General features: G+C 34.2%; 1 protein-coding gene across 1 annotated transcript; it reads right to left on the bottom strand.

Moving 5' to 3' along the window:
- Positions 1-1,740: 1,740 nt before the first annotated feature.
- Positions 1,741-21,722, bottom strand: LOC100166791 (meteorin-like protein). Its single transcript, XM_001942607.4, has 4 exons — positions 21,202-21,722; positions 9,616-10,025; positions 4,965-5,021; positions 1,741-3,619 (listed from the first exon to the last, which is right to left on the bottom strand). Exons 1-4 carry the CDS (start codon positions 21,378-21,380, stop codon positions 3,270-3,272), a joined length of 996 nt encoding a protein of 331 aa, XP_001942642.1. The 5' UTR covers positions 21,381-21,722; the 3' UTR covers positions 1,741-3,269.
- Between the last annotated feature and the right edge of the window lie 995 nt (positions 21,723-22,717).

The following is a 22,717-nucleotide window of genomic DNA, read 5'->3' as shown; positions in this document are numbered from 1 at the left end:
TGGAAATAAAAACCATATAAAACGTCGTGGGTGCAGCGACAGCAGCAGCAGCAGAGTGGTATACCTACATAATATTATTCCTCTACGCAGATGACAGTTTTGTATAAGTTTACGTCTTATCCGAACTCCGAAGCGTATATATTATACCCTAACCTATTTGGCCCGGCAGTGGCGTAAAACATTTTCAGGGGAGAAGGGATTATTATAAATACCTAACTTTAAAACCGTTGTAAATCTCAAAGCAAAATACATAATGTGAATTATGTTAAGAAAAAGTTCTCTGGGAAAATCTTCTTCTCTCACCTGTTGTTCCCACTCACGGTCATGCGCCGTCGCCCGTCGTGGCCAGGTATTAATTGCATGTATATGTATAATACATTTTTTATAACTTAAAGGTTAGTAACGTTACACGATGTTATGATTCAATCGTAGTTTGTCTGCAGACTCGACGTTTCTGGGAAGGGCGGTCGTCACAAATATCGGTCGGTGATGCAGTTTCGCCGCAAACCATAAAAATTCTACAGTATACATAAACCTGCTATTGTTACATTAACATCATCACGATGTGTTCAGATTCGATTTTGATTATTTGAAGTACTGCAATTTATTCTTTTCTGATTTAATTGAAATATATCAAATAATTCGCGATGAGCAATAATCATAATAATTAAAAAGTACATCCCTGCAGCTGCAGCAATCGGTTATATTATTTTTGCGATCGTCTAAATATATTATAATGTTATTATCGCAGCTCTATCAGCCGATATATACACGCGGTAAATATAATCGTAGGCGTAACTTGTTATAATAATAATGATAATAATATTATTATAAAAGTATATACCGCCGCCGCTGTGCCGTAGAGCATATTATGGTGGTGGAAGAAAAAATAACGCGAAATCGACGAGAAAATCCAGTTTTTCGACCGCGACGAGATGGAAATCGCGACCTGACCGACGAGATGATCGTATCTGCGCGCGATCGGCGGAGGGGCGGGGAACTGAATATAATAGTGAGGAAACATATTTAAAAAAAAAATAAAATACGCTCACCCGGAGTATCATATATACAGTCGCTTGGTGGGTGGGCGGCGGTCGCGGGGGAGGGGCAACACCGCCGCACAGGGTAAATCCGATGACGCGGCGTCTTTTGGTGGCGCAGCGGGTTGGTCGACGGCAGTGGCGGCGGCGGCGGCGGCAGACAAACGAGTTCGTCGCGAGCGCGGGGAATGTCGAAACGAGCGCGCGCCGCCGCTAATTAGAGGACGTCCCGTGAGCGCGCGCGCGAGAGATCGCCGCGGCGCGTGTTCTAAATAAAATCGGACCTTAATGAGACCGGCATACCTCGTCGTCGTCGTCGTCCTCGTCCTCCGGGGGGCATCTTGCACAGAGGCTCCTCTGATTTATGGCCGGTTTTCAATTCGTACCTTTATTTTTTTTCGTTCATCTCCTATATATAATACGCTCCTTTTCGCTCTCGACTGGCCATTGTCCGGCACGACTGCTCGCACATGTAATGCGACCAGTTATATAGTATAATATACCATACGTTTATAATAACATTTTTTTTTTTACAATAAATGCATTTCGCTGTACCTTCGCTCGAGAGGAAAACTGCAGAGGTAATAATGTAATATTATATTACCTATATAGATTATATTATAGGTATCTGTATTCTATATAGAATATTATATACGGGTTAGGAAAAAAAGCAATTCGCTAAAAAAAATAAAAATGTCCATTTTAACTGATAACACAAATATATTTTAAATATTAGTCAAATTAATTACAATTTTTGTTCGATATTTAATATTGTTTTAAAAATTGAGATCATAATATATCGTATAATGATAGTTACAATATATTCATACACAAACAAAAATAATTTACACAAAATATGAGATTTTACAATTATTAAAAACATAACAAAGTGATTAAAATAATAATCCTAACAAACACATTATCTTAATATTAATATTTTAACATTGCACTACGAAATGCATAATATGAAGCTCGTTAGAAATAATAGAATTATAATATATAAAGGTATTGTTTTTAATGCGTATATATATAAATAAAGTTAAGTATAATAAAATCGAATAAACCATTTGATATTATATCTTTATAATATAATATAACTACAAACCAATAATGATATTACTTGTATAAATAAAAACTTTTGTTTTTTTTTTTTATTTAAGGTTTGGCACATAGATTCACATATGAACGATATACAATTCATATATACCGCACGTACATTATAGCATTACATAAACGTAACAAGGGAGGGAGTTAAAAGAACCTTTTGGACTGGCGTGCGTTAAAATCTTTGAATTGCCAACAGTATAATGTTTTGGTATATTGTCGTATATATGTAGTATCATACAAAGTTTATTATGTCATAATTCTTACGAAAAGTAGTGCAAGCGCTAAATTATTTACCTACCAGTCAGAAATGAACGACTATACGCGTATACCACCTATCTATTATAGCACACACGAATACAGACGACTTGACGTCGAGCTTTCACATATATTATAATTAAGAGTATAGGTACGCACGTCCATTGTGTCTTATTACTTTTTTTAAATTTCTTTTTAATATTTACGTAAAAAGTTTCAGATCACAGCCACAGAACCCTTTTTCTACGTCAATAAGGAAACTATAATAATATATTATGTACACGAGCCATGCCCACTTCCTCCTACTCCCTTCCTTCTTCCTCCCTTTCTGATGAGACTATTCACTGAACGCAATTTCTGCCAACTACACCCGACCAACCGCGAACTTTTATAGTATTAATTACAAGATTATAATATTATAATGATATCCACGAGTATATACGACTTTTCGTTTGCGGAACGATTATCATTTATATACATAGCCGTTGCATTTAGCGATCTTTGTTTAAGCGTCTACTGAGAGTATAATGTATATACATTACCTTTATATGGCTATATTTAAAGCTAAAATGGCTATTTTTACACGACGTATTCTATAAATATTATTATAACATGACTTTTGAAAAAAAATAAAAATAGTTTTTAAACAACGTAATTCAACAACGGTTTTGGTAACCCTGTATAGTATGTAATATATAACAGTTCCTACTTAGGTACTATACGTGTAATGCGTAAAACAAAATATAATATATTATATAATATCACGTCCGTACGGTACCTATCTTAACTTAGAAATATATATTTATACATTATATATATATATATATATATGAACGTAAAATATATATTATGATGTGTGTCCGAAGGTCAACCGGCCAGAATGCAACCGGGAGCTTTGTCTGCCTTGACGGCTTGCCTCCATTCCTCCAGCCTGGGCGCGCACCGCAGGGCCAACTCGTCGAACTTGGTGCGGGCCATGAACACGAACTCGCCGGGCCCGGCGGCAGGCCTGCAGCCCCGGCCGAACGTTATGGTCATCGGCCGCCGGTCGTCGCGCCGCGGTCGTCCGCTTTCGTCCTCTTGCTGCTGTTGCGGCGGTGACACTTGCACCGGCAGGTCGTCCTCTTCGGGCGGCAGACGGTGCGCCTTGGTGGGCATCACGCGCACGCGCGACACATCGCCGTCGTAAGACACCCCCACTATGGTGCCTTGGACCACTGCAAAAGAGAAAAGCAAAAAAAAAATTATTATTGTTACGAATAATTACAATTATTTTTATCGAATTTATAGACTATAGTATTCATGGTATGTATTAAATTTGTAATCACGGTTACGGCCAAACGCGCATTTAAATAAATCATGTACCTATACAGTGGTTGCGACTTGAAAGGGCTTTCGAGTAAAAAAATCGAGCGAAGTTGGACGAGTGCGACACTACACTATAGTTAGCTATACCCAAAGTGTGTATCCCGTCTGTATTCTGCGCATGTCCTCCGACCTTTCGAATAAAATCCATCTCCGACAGAATACTATTTTAATCGTTAATTTCTATACTGGATCGCCCGATAACTTTTTTAGAACAGGTAGGTACATATACGATAAACCTATAGCTATCATAAAATCATTATATATGTAGGTATATATAGGATAGGAAAAATACAAGCGGCTGCTCCCATATATCCAAATTCGGATTATGCGCCTCTGATTATCAAACAAGTCAACAATATAATATGGAATGATAATGAAATACAAAATACATTGTGCTGATGTCGTAAAACGATCTCACACAATATATAGGTATAATAATATATTGATTTCTCGTAGTACATTATAGGTACATGTTATATACCTATATATTCGCGCGTTTAATTAAAATAAAATAATGTCCTATTCTATACGTATTATAAGAACGATGCATGGAATAATTAAATTAAATAGAAACCCAAGAAGTACATCGTCATCATCGCATTATTGTATTAAACGCCGTATTAAAAATATACTTATATATTATTATCATAATTATAATACCTACGCATATATATACATTAATAATATAATTTTGTACGTTTCCCACACTCGCTTTTCACTATCCGCGTATTGTTTATCGGGAGATACCGGTAACACACTAACACGTATCGTATATCGCGTTGTTTGATAATAATTAAAACAACTCTCCTTATTTCTGTAAATAAGTATAGAGCCAGTACCTATATAATTTAAAGATAACAATGGCCCAATCAAGTGGGTAGTGATTAGAAAAGGGATAATTAAAATATAAATTATTTTATTGTGCGCATATATTATGTTTATATTAATATATATTTTTTATTGTATTTTGTTAAATGTACTTAAAAGCCTTAAATTGATTGTATTAAATGTCCCGAATTGTATACGCGATAATCAAATCGATTATCCATATTATAACGGGGACGATTTGGTTAAATATGTGTGGTCATTGATTTTCGAGACACGCACCCGACCGTGAACATTCATAAAACAGTCGCATAAGAATTGAGTATAAAATATAAAATAATCTAAGTACAAAAAATGAACGAAACTCACCTAAACTACTCGTGCAGTAAGCTTGTGTCATTTCTTCTACGGTACACGGCCGGCATTCTGAAAATAGAAAAAATATATATAATTAAAATCGTATTAAAGATGGCATTGTAAAAAAAAGCTTTTTCACTATTATATCAACTAAAAAATAAAGCCAAATGTTCGACTGCTGTGTGTAATGTCTATGTTTTTTCTTCTTAAATTGACATATAATATCATACGACGTTCCATGGCTGGATAGGCGTAATTTTCTTTTAGATTAGTCTATATCGTATTATTTTATTATATATCGTAGGTAGCCGAGATACCGAATGCATCTCAACACGTCAAATTATCATATTATTTACAACTTATACTCTTGACTCTGTCGTGGTATTAAAATCCAATAAACCGTCTATACAGCGTTAGGTCTAGTGTTATAAAGTTATAATAATTATAGTCTAGTGTTGTGTCTGGTTAAGGAGCTCCAAATGCATATAATATTATATATATATATATATATATATCTCCAATAAAGAGCAATTTATGTTAAACGGCCTATAACTTTTTAAAATAAAAACCACCATTAGCGTGTTTTCTTCGACGGCCACCATCTCCCATTGTTTATGGTGATAATAAATAAATATTATAACCATGTAATAAAAGAAAAAAAATCATACATAATACAGTATTATATATACAACAGAAATAAAAGTGTATACAGTGTGTACTTTGTTAATGTAGGCGAAACCGGTATTTTTCAACAGCGCGTATACCTATGTGGTTTTTTTATCGTGAGGTTTCTCGAGTAAATTTATGGCCGGTCTATTTTTGTGACTTCCAACGAGGACTTTGATAGTAACCGTTCACTGGCCGAACGTAGGTGAAATCCGCATTTAACATATTATGATCCAAGAAGAAGAAAAAATGATAATATCGAGAATATATTATACTCATGTCAAAATCAACTTTTTTAAGTACACGCAGTTAAAAAAATTAAAATTATCTAGAAAATGTCTTGTTTTTATATACTTTTATAGCCTGTACGATTTATATGCATACTATATGCAGCGACGCGTGCTTTTTTCATAATACTTAAATTATGCAGGTTATATGCTGCACTTCACAAGAGTTGTTTTAGAACGAAGTAAAATATAATTTTGATCGCGTAACAATTGCGTAAACACTCTTAAAGTTGTCAAAAACATAATACTTTTGTGAAAAATTCATTATCTTCTCTATAGTCTATACTGACTATAATATTATATAGGAATATATGTGGTTAAGTAATATTATTTTACACTCGTTCCATTAATTATGGTCCTTTAGTATATACACTTTGTAGTGAAAACCCAATGTCTATACTCGAGATGGTCGGAAATCTTAGACAAATGCGTATTGTTAAGCTGATTTTCTATTGTTTCTGTAATGAAGTAAAGAAAATTAAGGTCAATGATCATTTCAACGAACAATGTACCTGGGACACCTGCCCGATTTAATTCATACCTCTACATGTACGGCAATATCGGCGAGACGCCGCGTGTCATTGTTATTTCATATTATAATATTATATTAACAAACTCGGACGGCTTAAGACAAGCGTGATCGATGTACGGAATAAAAAATAATAGGTACCTATTACATGTAGTAGGTACGAACAAAAAAAAACTGTATATTATTATCTATATCTTGTAATCTCGGTTAGTTGATGAACAGACGAGTGTTAAAAACTAAATATGAACGCGATCACGTACATACCTAATATTATAATATATAATATACACGATGCTCAATTATTTATGTTATCATGAAACGGGTCGTCCCGAATGTTGTATATCGCAAAACGTCTGTCCGAATGGCACAGGTTGAAAAATATTCTAATATAATATATATATGTATAGACAATATAATATATATATGTACTTCATAATGATTATTATTATACGAGACAAGTCGTTTTCCGTTAAACTTCATGGTTTTGGAAGTTTTTTTTTAAATTTTATTTTCTCATGATTGCAGTTGTGCTTATCGATTGTAAATTTCATCAAATAAATTTATATTTATATTATTATATGAAAAAAAAGTAATAATTGAAGGTAGGTACTGCGCAATTGCTTATTCCTGTATATAAAACGCGCCATGTGTGTGTTCGCCCGTTTATTTACATTTCAATATTATATTATATTATTATAAATTACCTGCTATTCCAACAACACCTACGTAGAACACCGTAAGGCTGAATAACGCGTACTTGGGAAAACAAATATAACATATTTGTTGGTTATTATTATTATTAATTTATAGTAACGGACAGCTGATCGTGTATGCCATCGAAAACCGCCTAGGTATAAGACGGTTTTAACGCCATGCTCGTCACGCCCCAACAGATTAAAAACTACATATGTTTGTGAAAAGAACATTTGAATGTTAATGGTGTTAATAGTTTATTTCTTCGATAGTCATTTCAAGCAGATAATCATATATAAAGAATGGACGTCGGACGAAATGTAATTTGATCGATTATAAAATATGTTTTACACGGCTGCGATTGGGTTCTGCAGTTTGTGAACTAAAGAACGAGTTTTGTTAAACGATTCCAATTTATTTTTTTCATACCAATGCGTTATTATAAAGCCAACAACGAAATATATTATTTATTTTCAAATACTAAAATAACATTTTCGGCCAAAGTATTTTTGTAGTTCGTGGGCAGCCCAATTAAATATTATACAACAAATATTTTAATGATCTAAGCTTTTGAATTTTATTTTATATTCTGAGCGGATCAATAAGTGTATGAACGATGAGTGGTTTTACAATATTACTTTTTTTTTTTTGTCTGCCATCAACACGGAGTAATATAAATTATTCAATCTTCTGGGTGGATCTAATTTGAGAGGTCAAAAGCAAAAAATTACATGCACTTTTTAAATAATCGGGAAAATCAAGAAAAAAAATTGCGCAAAAACTGGTATATTTACGCACATCAATTTTTAAGTTTTTCATAAAATCAATTTCGTTATTTTGTTGTTATTAAAAACTGTATATTAACCGTCAGATACTTTACATTTTCGTCAAATATTTATATTCTCATTTTATAAACATGTTTTTCTTTTCAAAATAGTTAAGCTTCTTTAATATATTTATAGATGCATTTGAAATTCTCTATAAAATTTGGTCAAAAAGCTGGGCTAGAAACCCCTTACACCCCCCCCCCCCCCCGCCATAACTACGCCACTGGCCGAATAGTTACTATATTTGTTACACAGAAATACAGAATGATATTTTCAAAAAATTAGTGCAACCGTATTGATCATAGAATATATTTTTTTTAAAGATGTGTAGTTTACTGCTTACTGCACGATTACACCATGGGCTATGGCTATATATATTATAGTATGAAATAAGACTATTATTATAGGTATGTGTTTTTTTTCGAATGAGCGTGAATATAATATATTTTTATGTTTGTTTAGTTGATTATGTACCTAATATAATATTATTTATTATTGAATTATGCATTAATTATTTTATGTGAACTGCACTACTGCAGTGTCATCAATATCAAAATCGACATTAAATATTTAAAAAACTATACTTCGATACGCACTGACTATTATTTTAATCGACCAACGGTAAATATTAAATACTAATCGATAAATATTATTGTCACGGACTATCTAAATGTTTGCAGAACGTCCGATTTTATAGAAACAATATACATTCAACCGTAATAAAACAAATTAAATAATCTCGATTATTTGACTTATTGGTGCCGAACCAAATAAATATCGTATACTTAATGTATAATTCAAACAGTCTTTTTTGTGCCGATATACTTAACAGGTATTATTATAGCATTGCGAAGTAATGCATAATGACGACAGGGAGATAAGATGCAAACGAATAAATAATAATATTCTGAGATACTTTTGCGCTGTAGGTACACACCACACTGCAAGTTGTAAACTTGTAACCAACACCTTCTTACAGCAGAGTCCGAATTTAATTTATATACAAACTTTATTTTAGTCATCATTTTGTATGACTTACGTACAATAATTATTTAATATTATGATAGTATTAATCGAATTGAATTTTGAGATATTTAACTACTTGGTGAATACGATTTTGGTTCCGCTAGTCACAATTGATACACCTCTGCTGTGGTTAGGTCTCAATTGACCCTTAAAATCGGAGCCGGTCCCTATAGATAGGTTCAAGTTTATCAGCGCACCGGTGAGACATGAATGGATAACATTGTTTAAAAGAGAAGTAATTCACATTATTTCAGCTTAACCGTGTATATATTATTATCATATGATTATTGAAGAATAAATTATTTTGAATCGAATTTAACTAATTATCAATTATTGCAGATTATCAAAAACAAATATTTCTGTCAGTCTCTGCGCGAGTCTCTCACGGGCTGAATCTGTCACTGGGCCGTCAGTAATTCAGAAAATAGATCGGAAGTCCATAACAATGTAAATTTCGTGAATTTGCGACCCGTTTCAAGTTTATCAATATTTATACAGCTAGTATCGGGTGGTAAGCTATCTATTACTGAGTTAGTTATAGTGTAGTTTTATGACGTATAACGTATATAATAAATAATAATATATTATAATACGTATAATGTATATAGGTAACGATGGTAATCGTCGGCACTTACCGTCGTCAAGGTTGTCGGCTACGAAAAGTTGGGGTGCTGGCTCGGCGAGAGGTTCGAGATCATAACGGAACCGGACGGGACCGGACTGGTCGCCAGTCTTGTCCGCCTCCACGTAGAACGCGGCCGTGCCACCAACGCTCTTGAAGCACCTCGACCGGAGCGGCTCATCAGCCTTGCGGTAATCGTATACGGCGATCAGGCGACGGGGTGCGCTGTCCAAAAGCACACGAACGCCATCCAGCCTGTCCGGTTTGAGGCAGACGCGGAACTCGCGGCCACCACTGGTGCCCGTCAACCGGAACACCACCCTTAGCGCGCCTCGCGGGTACGACCAGCGCACCGTGCCCGCCCAGCACCGGTCCAATCGGACGGGCCGCACCGAGTGTTCCGACGAATCCGACGTCAGTCCGCTGGAAAACAACAAAAACAAAACACATTTTAAAATATATTATTATTACGTAGGTATATTATAATATTATTGATTGTAGTCGGACAATATCCTGTTGACTGCCAAGAGTACAATTATTATTGTTTGTATACACAGAACATTATAATACGAGGCCATAATAATTAAATAGGGTTTGTCCTAAAACGTTTTGTTAGTATATTATAATAGGTATACCACGTTGTGGTGTATTTATATTTTATAAAAAATCTCTAACTCAAGTCTCTCTAACTGAAAAAAATCTGTTATGAAAGGCCACATAATCAGTATTCTATAGCTATTTTATGATAAGCATATGTGTACACATTTATGTGTAGTTATATGCCTAGCTGTAAATACATTAGAAACCTCCGATGTGCATGATTTATACATACAAATATACAATAACATAATAAACATAAACAGTAAAGTCGCCGTTTAATAATAGATAATATTATATACATGAAATTATCATGTAATTAAACTTATCGGAAATGTTGGAAAATTCCGTGTCTTATGAATATTTTGTGTTATTAGATGTTCATCTATCGGTATAGAATACATACGTACGAAAGATTACAGAGCAATAATTAATAAATAGTTTTTTTAATCAACAATTTATTTGGTTTTGTAAAAATCGTCAGAAAAGTAAATATATTATTTGCAACGAATGCAATTTCTTTTGACTTCACCGACCAACTGTTTTATTGTTCATTTTATTTGAAAAAAGTTTTTGAACTTGTCACTACTTCTAATATTGCTGTATAGACTAGGTATATTATGTCATATACCTACTATTGTTTATAATACATTTAAAATGGTAATTTTTCGGTCATGATCGACTTCATGGACAATTCGGGTGGACTGTGATAGGTTTATATAATATATTTTCCTTCCTCTTAAGTCAACCGGATTTGTTCCTCATACGATACGACCTTCTACATACCTAATAAAATATAAACGTATAAGTATTATATTATATACTCGTCCAGAGTATATAAATCGACATGTCAACTCCTATAATTATATATTATACACACATTTCAAGTGTATTTCAGATATACGTTAGTTACTTTAGATGGTGTTTAGATAATATTATATAGAGTTTACGTGGACATAATACGTTAATCAAGTCACTGATGTCAGACTCGACATTTTTTTCCCGACAGACTTAATAACGGAGAAGTATAGCCACGGCATCAACGAGACAAATATATTAACATAATATATAACATAATTTTTATCGTCTATACGCACGATGGTTGTATATTATGATAATATACAAGTAATAATTATTTCTGTAATCAACTATAGATGTAAAAAACTGTTATAGCCATTATGCGCCATAATTTTTTTTTTTAGATTGTTTTAATGAGTTGCAGGAGAAAATATGTTATTTAGAAGTCGGTGCATGTCCGAAAATATCCGAAAACTACGTTTGTCGATGACACGTGCGGTCGAAATTCTTCCCGTCCGCCCTTAGGATTCTTTTATGTTTATACGGACGAAATGTAAATTTTATTACTGCAGTTTCCCTGTGGGCAATTTTATTTCGTGTATACAATATTACCGCCGACAAACGTCCGTATACAAAACGGCGGTAATAATATCCACAACGTATACCTACATTAAATTCGTAGTAAAATATGTATTTAGTCGACAACTGGCGGTACTATGGCTGGTAGGTGTATATTATATTATATGCAAATCGAGCTATTAACTGCACCAAAACCCGAAACGCCGTTCTATTATTTCGTCCGAACTACAAAAACGATCAGGAATAAATTATCTACATAATAATACGCACACAACATCGCCCGCTGTAAACGACACCAGCAATCAACACGTGTTGAGCCGTTTAAAATCGTCTCGAAAGCCGTAGCCGATTGGATGTTTTTTTTTAATCGTCCGGGGCAAACACTTGAAAAGTATTTTGGTGGGAGGGTTGAAAGTCATCATCCCTCTGGAATCGAATGACGACCCGCGACGACCAGTACCGTCGATAATGCACCGCGTGATAACGAACGCGTCCGACGAGTGCCTATATATACGTACGTGTTATTATTTTTTTTTTATATTATATTATATACCTAATATAAAACACAACCCGCGCGACGGATTAATTTTATGATTAATGTCTCTTAACACGGTGGTCGTTATACACGTTTTATTGTTTCGACGTCTTACGTCTTCTCGAAATAAATGTCGGTGCGTGTACTTCGGCGCGTATATGAGGGGCTCAACAAGCGTCATTAAAATTAATATATAATAATATAACTACCGGCCGGACACGTATATAATAATATGTAGTTCGGAAAAAAATAAGGTTAACCTTGAGTTGAAACAACGATGAATAATATACGACGGCTCTATACGCACGCCTCTAATGATCTGTATCGACAAAATATATTTCCGAAATAACGTCGGTCCACTTCGTGACGTGTTGTCAGTACACACGTTGGATCTTGGATCAAAGCATAAAAATATTATAGTACAATATACTTTAATGGCGAATGAAATGTCATCCCGGATCGATCGTTATGTACTTACTAGTCACTATATTGGTGTGTTATATATACTGGCATCTGCTATTACAGAATATTGCATTGTGATTATAATAATATAATGATGTAAAATACATTAATATTATTTTATAATATATAACACTGCAGGCGTCTATATTGACTATATTTATGTATATATATATTATACAATATTATGTAGTATAATTATAATGGACCTCGTGTGGGGATTTGCGCCGACAGTAATGATATTAAATGATCGACGAAGAGTTTTACAACGGACCACCGGGGAAGACGGGGCTTACGCATCGGCCGCCAAGTTCCGATTATCCCTATACCCAGGCCTATTGCGCATCCGTCTTGGATATTAATGATGGAGGTTAAGGATAATACGAAACTATCAACACACTAAAGTCCATGATGGGACATAATAATATCATTATATTATATATATAAAAGGTCTGCTTACGAGTGCCCTTTCGTCTTGTGTATTCGTTATATACAATCCGAACGCGTGATAAATGGTACACACCACGCGCGTAATGTAACGTCTTTGAGATTTTTTCGTGCCATAATAGTTATTAATTTTGTCACTTCAATGAATAATAATAATAATAATAAAAACTCGACTGGAGTAATTGATTTTCGGACGCACTGACAGCGGCTCTTTTCTATTCCATTTTTTTTTTTATTTCGTAGCAGCACCGCGTGTGTGTAGCCTTTTTACTGAAGATACGTTATTTATATAAAAAAAAAGGGAAAAAAATACTAACCTATTCTCTACGTATAATAATATATCTTATAAATATTATTTTGATTTTGATGGTGGTTACAAAAGAAATAATAACACGGTCAGCGTACGGTGGTAATTTTGTCCAGACATTGGTGGTGGCGTATATGGTGAAACTAGGACCCACTAGGGTCAGAAACTCGAGTGTCAGCTGGCAGATGTCCCCCCTCCATCATCCCGTTCGCACATGTATATTATAATGGAGTTTGTTTGGGGTTTCTTTCAACAGGTAGACAGGTATATATTATATACAATATAGGTAGCGCACAATGGCCATGCATGCCGCCGCCGATATTATTGGCTCTTGCGGCTGCTCCGTTCACTCTATAGTAAACATAATAATATATTGAATTACCTGTGCCCACGTTTTTCGTCAAAGGCTATTTAATTATTACAAACCATGAATTATTATAATAATGCCTTACGCACACACGGGCGTTTATGGCGTCGTTACGGAACGTCTCTATTGTGACGAGAAAAGAGAACCCTTTTACACAGTGGCATGGATATACGGTGAATAATAATCGTTTTCATGAATCAAGTGCGTTTATATTATATAATGAAATCCGCAAGGCGAGCAATATCCAATGCACGACGTCTCGCTAGTCGTCTTTCACCCTGCATTGTCAGTGTACAGGAAAATGTTAACACATCATAATATAAATTAATCAGTTCTCTATATACCGTAGACGATTAGTTGTCTTACAAAAATAATAGAAAAATATTAAAATATTACCTACTACTTGAGTGGACGATACAATATAGTATATACACAATTCATATATTATATAGAATAGTATAGTTAAATATATTTAACCTATATGGGTAATGGGTATACATACAATTGTATAATATACGTATAGTTATCGATAATAAGAACACTTATTTTAGATTTGTAGTTCTCGTACGGTGCATAAGTGGATTGCGAAACATGCAGATAGTTCCGACAAAGAAATTCATCGAATACTCGATCGTTTCACCTGGATATCATACGTTTTTCCTTTCCGCAAAATGTATTAATCACCGTCGAAGAGACAACATTAATATTATAATAATATGTAATTCGGTAGTTTTTCGTGAGCAGTCGGCAGACAATAAAGCCGTGAAAACGTAATAACGAGTACCTGAGTTTATAACTATTATAGATACATAGGTATTAGGCACCTACTAATAATATGTATACATGTAATATGCATCGAAGATACTAAAATCGTATCATCAACCTTCGTCCTGGGAAAAAATAAAAACTCGAGATTTCTCACAATAGGCCATCAGAAATATTCGACGTCAGTTCTCACCGTTTTTACCGATGTTTATTACCTTATATACCGGTGGTCACTTGTAAACGTCGTGTCGGTGCCACTCGCAACAGAAGTCCATGAGATCGGAATGAGGTAAAGTAGCGGAATCGAATAATGTTAATCGCTACAATGTACAAATGACCGCGACACGCAATTATCTTGGTATTATATTATTATGTAGCCGCAGCTGTGATATTATTATATTTTGTACACCTTGAAGTCGCTGAGACAAATCTATTGACTATAACCGCGGTTTGAGAATTTTCATAAGTATCGTCGTCGCGCTCATTACATAAAATAATGAAATATACACATAGCAATACAGCATAGGTTCACGTATACGCCAATATGATAATTCGTAATTTGTATAGTACACACGAGTTACCTACACCACCTCCACGAATGAGTTAACAATCACAGAATAAAACAATCGAAAAATCAATGGTGCCCAATATTTAGTATTGCACTGTACATTGAATATTATTGCTGATTTACCTAATTTTTATACCATTTTATTATTGGTCCAAAGAGACGACGCGAGTCGACCAGACCAGATGTAGATTAAAATCTGCTCGTTTTGACCGAAGAGCGGTCATTTTGCAACCAGATTCTTTATTACGCGGACAACATTATTATTATTTTGAAAAATATTGTGTGTTATCTCCCTCGATTCTCGGTCGTCTGGTCACTAGTGTGTCTAGACATACAAACGTCTACCCTTTTTTTGATGAGGGTGTTCGGGGGATGGATCGCGTGATATTTTACGAGACCTTCGTGCAGGGTCAACGATAACAAATATGTCATAGTCTTGTCTTCTGCAAGCCGATTTCATGTATACGTTTAATGTATAATATTATTCCCTTATCCTCGGACTACCGCAGTGGACAACCATGTATTGAATTACCTAATGGTTTTTCCGAGCGATTAGACGTTATATTTTAGCTGTTCATCGCCACCAGTATCGTGTTTCGGCCACAACACGCACGTGAAGTTTGGACCAATGTGAGTACGATTCTTTTTCCAATCGAATAAACCCTTGTATAAAAATGACCAATGGAGAAAACATATTGGAAAATTTGTTTTAAATAACCGCCAAAAATATAGAATTACACGAACGAACTAGGAGAATTTAGCATTTCGTTTGTCGGAACGACCTGTTCGTTATAGTGACATGCTTTGAAATTGTATTGTCCGTGAAGTTGTTAAAATGCATAAAAAAATACCCATAAAATAATACTAATATATACCCTCAATGGATGGCTATTAAACTAAATAACGATCCAGAGAGAACCGCAATTAAACGGACCTTTTGTTGAGTTCATTAACTATACAGACTGCGTAGTAATTTAGACTGATTAGCCAGACGTGCAGGAATCTGCTGGCTAATACATGGCGTATTTTTTTTTGTCCTTGCAGAAAACACGACTTTTTAACTAGTCACAAAAATCATTTAATTAGCGACAAATTTCCAAGGGTCCTGCAAACTACGCCCCACTGCCTTACTGAGTAGCAAAAACAATGCCACATGTTGCGATTACATTGACGGCCATCTGGTCCAGTATGGCGGTGTCCCTCTGCCGACAGGGTTATGTGTTGCATGTGCGTGTGGCGCCAAAAAACGTTTACCCACCCTTTTTGAAATAAAATATATATAATACAAGGCCTCGAGCGCCGTAATGTTTTTATTTATTGCCGTAGTACCTATACCAACGTGCAATTACGCGTAATCGTTTGAACTTATTAAAAACTTCATAATAAAAATAAAACCCTATAATAATACAATTGATCCGCAAAAAGGTCTATAATTTTGTACAAAGGATAATGCGTGCACGCACGATTTTTGGAAATAGGGCCAATTATCCAAAGGACTTGAATATAGAAGAAATCGCACCCGGATGATCGATACGTTTGAGTGATCATCCCCAAATCCAGACACCGTAATAGCAATGGTAACCTAAGGGGGCTGATCGCTGGTCGAAGAGAAAATTATTTTTGTTATAAAACGTGCCAAGTAATCGAACCGAGGTGGGCCCATTGTTACCGTTTCAGAGTCACGCTGTGATCTAATATAAAAACACATGTTTCCATTAATTTCATAGAATTTGTATTGTGACCGGGATTATGAAGTCTCCGGGTGGTAAATCTACAGCGATGTTTATAACGTTACAGAATATTGATAAAATAATACGTTATCTGCTTTCACTTATTGCCGGTGGAATATTAACGTAAAATATTATTCTTATCTTTAATAGTTGGATTATGAACCTTTAGGTACAGCAAATAATATTATATCTATCGCCATACACACGTGTATTGAAGTTTTGACGGCTTTCGTCGCCACCTGTTGTTATAGACTTATATAGTTATACTCAGAAAATAAATACGGCCGGTGTTGAAACAATATTTGAAGGGTCGTATCGTTTTACATGCTGCGGGCCCCCTCAGAACGTGTCGTAATCAAAAATAAAACATAAAAATATAAAAACAAAACAGAAAGGGGAATCGTGCAAATGAAAATTTTAACAACTGAATGTGTGATTACTGCAGACGACCGGGTACAGACGGTAGCCAGTTACTAATCATCTTATTCGATTCTCTTTCCATTAATGGCGTCGGTAATTATACGTGTGGACGTTCCGACGCGTATCTATCTTATTCAATTAAAAAATCCTAACTATTATTGACTTATACAATTAATGTTACTATTTAAAAACTGGTTTCATCACTATTATATTTGATATTTCTGAGAACTTAATCCACAAAATGAAGACTATAAGATATTTTAAATTTTAAATTAAACAATTTACGTAGTTATTTACATATTAAAGATCTAATTATATAATTTATTGTTATATGTGTAGTCTATATTTACACAAAGTATATAGGTATTATATATTATATATTGTTTAAGAAGTTTTTATGATTTCAATTTCAATTTTTCCATAATATTATCTAAATACCTACCTATATGAATTTAGGTATAGGTACTTATAATCATTATTATTGTATAATTTATAACCAAATAACAGTTAATATTTTAAGTTCAACAGTATTACTAAGTATTATATTATTAAGTAGGTACCTGGTATACATACTATATTAAATTTATTGTTCAGCCAAAAATAGTTATGCAATTGGAACACACAATATATAAAGGAGTTCATCTTCTCTATAAAAACGTATAACATTTTTAAATCTTAATTTTGAGTTGTACACGTTTGAAAATAATTGGCTACTCTACCACATAAGTCACGACGAAAAATTGTTATTCTCACGAAAATATACTGGACAAGGATAAAATGTATCATTCTAAAGTTAATATCGAAAATTCCATTAATTTTGAATTTACGTTCGCCGCATGGTAAATTATATATTTTATATTATTATTATAGGAAAGTGTATGTTTTTATTAGTATAGTAATATAATATTATACTAAATGCGTATATATACGTCTTGTAAGCAGCGGGAACCGAGATTAAAAATATCGTTATCGGGGCGTCGGGGTGGTTAATGGTTATTACTTATGAATAATAACTGTTATCTTTTCAATAAAACAACGAGATTCGTTTTTCTGCCACACTATTATTCTCTATATTTTTATAATTTCGTGACACAGCGTTTAATTAGAAATAAAATGAACGGTAGGTAACTTTTTCTTGATCACGAATATTGGAGAAAGTATAAGAAGAAAACAGCTCTTTTTAATCTTGTTACAAAACGTCAGTTGAACGTGGAACATCACGAATCGGCGGCCGTGGGGGACGTTTTGTATAGTGAAATTGCACAGTGATGCGCGGTTTCGTGGGAACTGAAAAACCGTTCATAAACGTTTGTCAGGACTTAGGAATCAAAACTATTGCTCTATTTTATTTGAGGTCATAACGCATAGAGCACTTAAATCATAAGATACACACACACACACACTTCTATATATGTACGCCGAAACTATAACAATATATTATATTATATATATAAATTCGATTAACTATCTTTTAATTTTGGTGTACATATTAAATTATTCAAATTTTAAAATCACAGTCCTTTAATAAGTTCATGAATAATCATTATTTTAATTTTTTTTTATGAGAAAAAGACCATGAAAAGAAGTTTATTTATCACTGAAATACTGAAATGTAGTGTATGAGCGTGTATTAAACAAAACAATAGTCGTAATAATGATATCGTGTCATAATGTATAATGTTATCAACATTTTATATAGTAAATATTTTTATTTTTTTATTTTTCTACTGAGTGTGGAAAAATCAGACTAATATTACAACTAGGTCACTTCATACTATCGCAAGCCGCAGAACGATTTTCCATAAATAGATATTGTTTAGTATAAATAAATACAAATATTTCTTAGTTGTAACTAATGTATAAACTATAAAGCATTCAAATTGTATTTTTTTTTATAGATGCAAATGGTTTTCATTTACTTCTTACAGTATACACTAAACCTATGCGGCTATGCATATTTTGTTTTGGTCTACATTTATTATTACAATTTTCGTTATACGACCCGTATACAAGACAAAGAAGAAAGAAAAACAGAAAAGTGTAGCAACGTATATAGATGTAGGTACTACTCTAAGTAGGTATAATCATAATACCATATGTTAAATGTGCAAGATTATTATGGGTACAACAATGTTACTCTGATTGACCGGAACTCGAAGTGTCCCAAACAATATACTATATAGGTACAGTAAAATAATTACTTTATAAGCCACACAATGGCCAGTAGCCACAGGAAGTCTCATTAATTACTATAGTTTTATACAATTATTATATACTAGTTGCAACGAAATTTGTATGGCACGCGTTTTGTGTTTGTCGATACGGTTAATTTGTATGTATTCAAAATATGCGAACGTTGCAGTATAATTTATGAACAGTCAAAGAGTGAAACGTTAATATAAAATTGATCAGTCAGCAATCGTTGAACAATAAATGTATAATGTTTATTATTGTTCCAAAATCGTAAATAATAATTTATTTCACCTACGAGGAAACTTTTTTCATCAAGAATTTGTGATAATAACGCGTCCTCGACGGGCGCATTATTTTCTTGATTTGTTTTTTGTGTGTGACGAGGAAAATTGTCTAGAAGTAAAAAAAAATAAACTGGTTACATTTGACGACCGGATAAATATCATGCCGAATTTGGCAAACCACACAATTCTGGTTTATATCTCATCTGTACCTATCTGACTATATTTTTTTCATTGTCAGTTATAATTAAAACACGGGGGAGGGAATGTATTCAACAGGTCGGTCCGTTTCAAGAGCTTTATTGGAACCTGTTTTACGCACGTGACCTAATTGAAGTAGAAAAAAATTGTGTTCAGTCCTGTAAAGGAGTGAAACCTAATTGGCTTTAGATAAAAATACTATAATATAATGTATAATATATATATCGATCTATCAAGGTATACAGTAGTTAACTGATTTTCATAACATTTATTATACCTACCCATTAAATGAATGTATTAAACACAAAAATAAAATAAATGTCTACATATGAGTATATTATTAAATATTAATACACTTATTAGTTATTATATATGTTCCTTCTCAATTCTTTAAGACTTATAATTCCTACCAAAAGATGTTTTAATTTAATTTAATTTTAATAGTTATTGTTAAATAAATAAGTATAATAAATTAAATATATATTGTATACCTAATATTAAATAAATTCATAAACATTTTAAGCTTCCTTATATCTTGAGTCTTGACATATATTTAAGTTAGAGGACTAATTATTCTATATGGGTAATGTGTAATGGTTATGTGTGTATAATATAATTTATTACAATGCAATGTCATTAAGTAATTTACAAATAGAAATACGACAAATACCATAGTGACCATACAAAATGTCACAATGTAAATGAATTGTAAAAATAATTTTTTTTTTCAAAAATGATTGAAACAAATGTAAACATTTATATCTGTTATCATGATTTTTTTCCTATATAAAATAATATTATATATTATGAATATATTTTATCTAAAAAAACATATATTATGTTTATGATATTGACATTTATATATAAGATGCGAATACAAACACACTTGTTTATTTTCCTAATCAAGATTACATAACACATATTTATTGACACTATCGACGATATTGATATCAAAAACAAAATTAATTATACAAATGATATGGTATCTACTCGTATAAAAACGTGATTTTTTACTGTATTTAATGGGTTTAAAAATAAAGGATTATTGTGTAAATTGTATCTATGACCTATGCATTCAAATATTGTAACGTATTTTAGTTATAAATAATTTGCCAAATAATCGACTATCATTACTTAGCCACTGATCTAATTGTCAGCCAACGTTTGAGCTTTTCTAGTAGATTCCTAGAAAAATTCTTATATTTTAAGTAGATCACGCCAATCACAAAACGTCTGCGTATACAGCAAAATCCGTTGGAAGATCAGAATGCCTATACAGGGCCTACACTATTTGTCCAATATCTTAACACGCCTTAATGCTACGAGTGAGGTGTACAGTTATAAATGTTTACCTTCCGCTCCAATCACAGCTGTCGGACGCACGGGACGCCGTCGCCAGGGCCAGCATTAAAAGCGGCACCAGCAGCAGAACAGTAGTATTGGCCTCGACAACGTAGCGGGGACGGCGCGACGGCCGGCCCGCGACACCACCGCCGTCAGGCCAAAGCCGCGAAATCGCGGCGGCGGTCATTTCCTCGATGGTTCGCCCGCGCTTTTGTACCGATATTTGTACAGCCACATAGGTTTACGTTCGGGTTAACTACCGCCACCGCACACCACGATACACGCCGGACAAGAATATGAAAATAAACCGAGCTTGGTCAAAAACTTGGTCGTAATATGTATATAATAATTATTTTAAATAGATCCGAAGACGTTCGCACTGCAAAAAAAACGCCGCACTGATAAAAATATATACGCGACCGAATCCTACGGGAATACGATAGATAAACGAGATTAATGTAACGCCGCTACGAGACGGTTCCTGCAACAGTGGATGCCGTCGACAGACTGACCTCGCCAGTGACGTTGGATCGTACGCGTCGCCACTCGCCGCCGCCGCCGCCACCGCTCTCGTTCGGTCGCGCTTATATCAGACCAAGAGCGCGCGCACGAGCTCGAATCCCCCACCCTCCACACAACCCCTTGGGGCCGCCGTAGACGATTGGGTTTATTAGGACGAGCATAGTATAAAAGCCGAACCGGTTTGCCGCCGCCACAGCTTGAGGTTTGGTCCCGCGGGGTTCTACACACGTTTCACCGGACTCCAGTCTCCTCTACGAGAAGCTAAAATAATAATAATAATAATAATATTACAAAAACGCACCCCGGCGGCGGAACTACGAAAATCGTAATCGTCCCCTCCGGCTCGAACCGGACCCGACGACGCGCGACGGTCAGCAAAACAACCCTCCGGACAGGTTGATTTAGTGCGGTAGGTATGTACACCCATATACGTACAAATATAGTGTGTGGTATTATTATAGGTGTTTATAATGTCTTAGGGCTATGGATTTGGCAAAAGGGATCAACGTCGCTGTGGAGGGGGTGGCCGGATGGATGGGCTGTGTACGTTTGGTGTATTATTACGTGACGATTCGTAGAAATAATCGCAATTAAACACTACCGTCTGCGATGTATATAGTGCACGTTATTAGTATTACATCGTGCTACACAATCTTATTAACAATATTAATCTGAAACGAAACAAATACCTAACAAGTTACACCCCCATACAGATCGATGCCTACAGTCTACCTATATAGGTAACAATAGCTGTAGGTTTTACAAGCGTATGGCGTGCTAATTTTATTATACTACTATTAAATTTGATGTTCTTTTTATTGTTTCGACGATAACAAAATATTATGTCCGTTCGAAATATTGCACTTTGATTTCGTGATACTATGATAGATCGCTGATCTATGAGTGATTATACACTCCTTGCTATGATTTTAATTTATAAGTATTTTATTTAGTACCCTAGGTGATCTGTCAGATATGTGAACAATATTTTAAAATGCATAA

The sequence above is a fragment of the Acyrthosiphon pisum genome, chromosome A1 (genome assembly GCF_005508785.2).
Source record: "Acyrthosiphon pisum isolate AL4f chromosome A1, pea_aphid_22Mar2018_4r6ur, whole genome shotgun sequence".
NCBI lineage: Eukaryota > Metazoa > Arthropoda > Insecta > Hemiptera > Aphididae > Acyrthosiphon > Acyrthosiphon pisum.
The sequence above is the reverse complement of the archived record's forward strand: the minus strand, read 5'-3'. Positions and strand labels throughout refer to the sequence as shown.

Excerpts from the sequence above, each read along its gene's own strand:
- LOC100166791 (XM_001942607.4), bottom strand. The coding sequence starts at position 21,380 with ATGACCGCCGCCGCGATTTCGCGGCTTTGGCCTGACGGCGGTGGTGTC. Across the intron at positions 10,026-21,201 it reads AGCTGTGATTGGAGCGGAAG|CGGACTGACGTCGGATTCGT; the intron begins GTAAACATTTAT and ends GTTGTTTTCCAG. Across the intron at positions 5,022-9,615 it reads AGCCGACAACCTTGACGACG|AATGCCGGCCGTGTACCGTA; the intron begins GTAAGTGCCGAC and ends TTCTATTTTCAG.